The sequence below is a fragment of the Peromyscus eremicus genome, chromosome 4 (assembly GCF_949786415.1).
Source record: "Peromyscus eremicus chromosome 4, PerEre_H2_v1, whole genome shotgun sequence".
Classification (NCBI taxonomy): domain Eukaryota; kingdom Metazoa; phylum Chordata; class Mammalia; order Rodentia; family Cricetidae; genus Peromyscus; species Peromyscus eremicus.
In genome coordinates, this window is record NC_081419.1 from 89,715,433 (window position 1) to 89,721,432 (window position 6,000).

Sequence of the window (6,000 nt, forward strand, 5' to 3'; positions counted from 1 at the left end):
AGAAAAACAGCACCCTTGTAAAGCTGACATTTTTTAGTAATAAGTCCCCCTTTCGTGCCTTCAAGGTCTTTGGTGGTTCTTGCCTTGCCCATCTTTCTCTAGAGGTATTCGTTAAATTTACCAATTTGGTGGTATTTTATGTGTAAACAGATTTACTCGTTCAGTAGAGACTCTCATCCTAGTGTCTGTCCCTCAAGGATAGAAACTGCATTGGGGAATCCTTGAAGACCTTGAGAATCATGGTTACCCATGAAAAGGCACTGAGTGCCTCCAAGCAGCAGAAGGAAGGCTCAGCATCAGTGGTAGAGCATCCTCAGATCCAGGCTCTGCTGTGTGGATTTGTTTCTCAGACATGCTCTCACACATTAGCTTAGGCTGGCTCAATGTGGTCAGCTCCTTCAGAAACAGTCATCTGCCCCAAGGCTGCCTTGGCAACATCTGATAATCCCTGGACCCTGAGCTGCTGGAGAACGCTCAGAGGAGCACAAGGGAGCAAATCCAGATGTGATACTGTCGTTACAGTTCCAAATTTGTCACCTTCTAAAATCTGTATTATCTTTGTCACTTATGAACCCTGTAATGTAAAAGCCCCTCTAGCACTCAGTACATACAAGAAGAGCGTGCGTTTACTCATTTTTACTTAATCAGACAAAATTTTTCCATCAGGTTTTGAGCTCATGAGAGCACTGGTGTTTCCTAATTCCCACAAGAACCTTAAAGATAGATAGATAGATGGATGGACGGACGGACAGACAGACAGACAGACAGACAGACAGACAGACAGACAGATAGATAGATAGATAGATAGATAGATAGATAGATAGATAGATGGTAAAATCCTGCTACAAGAAGAAAGGAACAAAAAAAGAACCTGCCCCCGATCCAGGCTGTTGTCTTTTGGGAATCCTGGTCATGAACCACTAGTTGAAATGTTCAGGTTCACAATCCTGCCGAAACCTTTGTGGGTCTCCCCATTTCAGCTGTTGCCTCACAAGTGAAACAAGCCGTTTTCTTGAGCATCGAGGTGTTCCCCAGTCTGGCCTCGCTGTCTAGGAAGTGCCATTTTCATAAAGAGCTGTCATGCTCCGAGTCCTTTGGCTTGTGATTTAGCTGTTCAGGGAAAGTGCAGGCTGCTGCTCGCTCGGTGCTGGTGATGTGTGTTTTTTGTTTTATTAAATCTTTAAAATACCAGGCTTGTTTTTTACGATCCCCATATATTCTTTTGTTCTTCTCCATGACTGGTTAGATCACACTTTTGCTCCCTTAGTAAAAATATTAGTGCCTTTCTGAAGAACACTGTGGTCTCCAGAGTGGCTGCCTAATAAAGTAGAGAAATGTGTGGCGCTTGCTGTCAGATGCATGGAGGCTGTGGTGTGGGTGTATTGTGATGGGATGGTTTAGGGCCTACTGAGAGGTCCACAAGGATGCATGTCTTTTGGCACTTAACAGATTTGCCTTGATAACTCTGACATTATTTGGCACAAATTTCAGAACTTTTTATGAAGTAAAGCTACCAAATGCCTTATGTTTCCATATAGACAATCGTGTGTGTGTGTGTGTGTGTGTGTGTGTGTGTGTGTGTGTGTGTGTGATTAAAGGTTGCTCAGAAACAATTTGTTAAATGGAAGCTAGCTCCTGTCCAGGTATGAGCTTGGGTGTTCAAGTCCCGGTGCTCACATCCAGTGCACAGGAAACCTAATTCTTCCAACTCAGACTTGGAGATGCTGAGGAATAAGAGAGCATGCCCACCTGCCCTTAATTCTCACAGGACCCAATTCAAAAGATTGTTCCTTCTCAGAGGAGACTCAAAAAGGTTGAATTATGGTGAATACAACTGGGCCAACCCACTGATGTGAATCCCCCAAATAAGCCAGCCCATGACATCCAACTGAACTTCATCCTGTGCATTACAGTGTCTCTCAGCCCATTCTGTACTGTTAGTTTTGGCAAGTACACCACAGCAGATAATAAATCATGGAAGGAAAACGCTTTTGGCCTAGCATGGTTCAGCCTGCTGTAATATTAGAATACAGAAAGCAGTTCTGTTTTTACACATCCTTTCACTAACCCAGCCTTCATAATTTATGATTTCACTGTAAAATTCCTGCAACACTACACCAAAAGTAGTCCTGCCCTTTAATTAAGTACTCTTGGTAGAGAAAACGTGAAATTGATGTGCAAACCGTTTCTCTGTGCCCAGTGATTGATAGTGATTACATCTTTATGAACCCAGCCTAAAGGTCTCAACTTCCTGATGGGTGAAGTCGTCTGTAGGGCCACTTCCTGGCAGGGACCAGTGGCTGCTAACAAAACAGAAGATAACTCGGGGGCACAACTTAAGCATGTTGGGCTCTTAAGCCTCCATCTGTCTGTCCACACTTGGTCACAAATCTCTCTGACTTTATCCCTTGTCCCTGTGGGAACTTACAAGCAGATTTCTCACTACCTCCATGCATAGGTTGCGATGCAGAGATCCCGTGGAGTGTTGGGTAGAGGTCTCTTTGAAGCATCCTAATTTGACATGCAGATTTCCGTTCCTTTTTTTTAATTTAAGAAATTTTTTATTCATTTTTCATACCAACCACAGATCCCACTCTCATTCCTCCTCCTGCTCCCACCCCCCCAATCCCCTCCTCCGAAAGGGTAAGGCCTCCCATGGGGAGTCAGACATGCAGATTTTTTAAAGTTAGAAATAATGAATAGCAGGAGATACTTCTGGCCACACTGATACTTGAATTAAACATGATAGCTAGAGAGAACTTTAATCTGTCCCATTGTTTTAAGTTATTTTTTAAATGTTTTTGAGACAGTCCCCTGCTACACAGCCCAGATTGGCTTCAAGCTGATGATCCTCCTGCCTCCACCTCCTGAGTGCTGTGATAACGAATAGGCACCGCCATGCCCAGTTGTTCAAATATTTTTTTCCTTCCTTTGTTAAAAGTAGGCAAGTTTAATTTTTAAAATAGTACCAGGAAATGTTAGAAGACCGACCGCCCTAAGCCAGGTGTTCCCAGCTCATCGCTGATCTCCTTCAGTTGTGGCCTTCCTCGACTAGGCAGTGATTACCGCTGCTGCTCATACCCATGGCCCTTTACTGAAGATGTTACAGGTGACTCTGGGTCTGCTGGGCTCCTGGAAAGCAAACAGTTCTTCATGGTAACCACAGTTGCATTAAGTAAATGCTTAAATTTGTACTCAGCTGCCTACCATCCTCACGATAGCAAGCTGGTACAATAATACTCACTTAACTGTCTTCTCTATGCCTCCAAGCTGTCTGTTTTCTGGCCATGCATGACGTTTTCTGATGTTCTTACAGGTTTGGACCAGGCTTGGTCATCTATTGGTACGGATTTATCCAGGAACTGGACTGCAACCGGGAAAGAGGCATCCTGCTCAAAGCCTGTTTCCCCACAGACATTGTCACCTTATGCCATAGCACAGCTTGACCCTGAAGATCCTGGAAGAGAAGCCGGAAGCAATGTGACTTTCCTGCAGTATAAACTTCTGGCAACATCTGCCCTGAACTTCAGCTGAACCCTGGCTGCTGCAGTCGCAGCCCTACCTCTCTAGACAAACATATCAAGAGTTTCTGTTTTCCTTCATCGCTAGCCGATGTGAGTAGCCAAGAACTACGGACACAACCCACTCATTATCAGCATCTCTGTCTCCGACAGTTAGTTTATAGATGGTCATAATCCTGCTTCCTTCCGAATGCTTTCTCCTTGCATACCGAACAGAAGGGACAGTGTGGAGACTGAAGGGTGTGCTTTTTCAGTTCTCCTCCATTATTGAACACTCCCTTGCTCTTTCTTCTAAAGCTCCATTCATTGTCTCTCCCTGCTTTCTCTGCATGGGTATACTCTGGTACTAAGTGTTACATTACTATCAGGGAATAACCTAGCACAAACCTGGAAAAGTTGGAGACAGGAAGTCTGTTAGCAAGTGTTCCTTCTCACCTGGGGCTCAGCAGAGCCGGACAGGGACCGTTTCTGTGGAGACCTACGGCCTCGTGACTTCTGTGGCATCCAGCCAAGCTGCAAAAATCCCCCTTGATGAGAATTTCCTCTTTCATGAAGCTTATTTGAACACGAGCATTTCACATTGATCTCACCTTAAAGTATGAGATGCTTTGTGTCTGGCAAACCATGCTCCTTTGGCTTGGAGCTGAGGCAGAGGACTGACGCTCAGCCTCCCTCTCTACAGTGGCCTTTGAAACATAACTGGTGGCCTATACAATGTTGGCCACTATTTTTATGAGTGTTTTTTTAAGTACATTCATACATACTGCTTTGTGTCTGCATTTTATACCAAATAATTGTATAACGCCCAAATATTTAGACATTATAGTCAGCTTTGAATGAGTTAAGTGTTCCAGAAAAAATCATAGAGTGATTTTTAAATAAGCAAAATAAAAGAGATTTTGTATTTATTCACTTTAATTTATTCACTTTTATATACTGCAGACCAGACTTCAGTCAGAAGCAAAACATCAATAAAATAATTATAAACCTATCGCTTGGGAAATTAAAAAGTAATCTGTATCCCCCCCCCAACAAATGTACTTAAAAATATTTGCCACAGTGCTTTTAAAATATTGAGTAGATGTTTTTAGAAGTAAAAATAAGGCTTTTGGAAACACCTTAAGTCATACACATTGGTGAGTTCCTTTTGTGCCTGGTCAGTGAAAAACTTGGCCTGTTGCCTTCCTGCCAAGGGCCACGAGTGTGGCATGTCCAAGATAGGATGGTAAGCTCTCCTGGGAGACGGCACTAAATCATGGGGTCGAAGGTAGGGTGGGGAGGAAGCATCAGGCAGGTTTTGTGTATGAAACAGATGATTTGAGACCACTACTACAATGCCTTTATACACATGCTTTAAAGAAAAATACAAAAATCTGCTTTTATGACATGCCCTAAGCCACTGGCTTTGTTTGTTTTGTTTTGGAGAGGGGTTTGTTTTGGTTTTGTTCTTGTTTTGGGGAGTGTGCAGTAAATGACATGTATCTGCACAGATATTGAAAATCCTGCTAAACCCTTGTCAAAGATTTGCTTGTTTTAACATTAGCCTAATTTATGATGAGCGTGCACAAATAAATTTTAAAAGCTCAAAAGATGCTTACGTTTTTGCATTCATTCTTCTACCTGAAGCCCTGACATAATGTGTTGTGGAAAAGTTCTGGTAGCCCCAACAGAGACACCACCTTGTGTTTATGAGTGAAGTATCCCAATTTGGCCCCTCACAGCAAGAAAGAAAGCAATGGTCAATTACACACTGTGGTAAGTTTATGAGTTACTGAAAAACTAGTGTGATCCTTGTGTCCATGTCTTTGAATTAGAGACCCGTGGGAAAGAGTGTTGCTCCCAGGTGAGAAGCTTAAACCCACTTTGTTGTTCTTTTCATCTTAAAAATACTTATCTGGGGACTGGAGAGATGTTCAGCAGTTAAGAACATTTGCTACTTTTGCAGAGGACCCAGGTTCAAATCCCAGCACCAACGCAGTAGCTCACAACTGCCTATAATCCAGTTCCAGGAGATCCAGTGGCCTCCATGGACACCAGTCATGCACGTGGTACACATACATACATGCAGGCAAAACACTCATACACATAAAATGAAAAAATCTTAAAACATACTTCCCTATACAACATTCTTATATGTTGCTTACTTGTTTATTTTTTTAGTGTAGGCGATCCAAACATGGGCCCCGGGACAGCGGTCATGGGATGCCTTGCTTTTATGGCTGTCCTTGTTAGAACATTAATGTTAAAGTCAAATCTTTGCTATTTTTGGAGACCATTTTGCACACTGTGCTGATGAACTGTGCCAAGTCAGGATGCAGGAATATGAGTAAAGCATAGCTCTAAATAGTGCTCTCCCTGCCACAGAGACTTGTTCCACAACTGCACCCACAAACACTTCAGACGTCTTTGAAGAGTGGAGAGGGATTGAGAACAAAGCTGATCCACCTGGCGTTCAAAGGTGACTGGATGGACTCTTCCC

The 6,000-nt window shown here is 43.1% G+C and overlaps 1 protein-coding gene across 2 annotated transcripts in view; it reads left to right on the top strand.

Moving 5' to 3' along the window:
- Cdin1 (CDAN1 interacting nuclease 1) overlaps positions 1-3,700 on the top strand; it is a 207,317-nt gene extending 203,617 nt beyond the window's left edge. For both annotated transcript variants that reach the window (XM_059261110.1, XM_059261111.1), the window contains exon 11: positions 3,317-3,700. In XM_059261110.1, the coding sequence (XP_059117093.1) occupies positions 3,317-3,446 (130 nt within the window). In that variant the 3' untranslated portion in view covers positions 3,447-3,700. The remainder of the gene's footprint in view (positions 1-3,316) is intronic.
- The last annotated feature ends 2,300 nt before the right edge of the window (positions 3,701-6,000 follow it).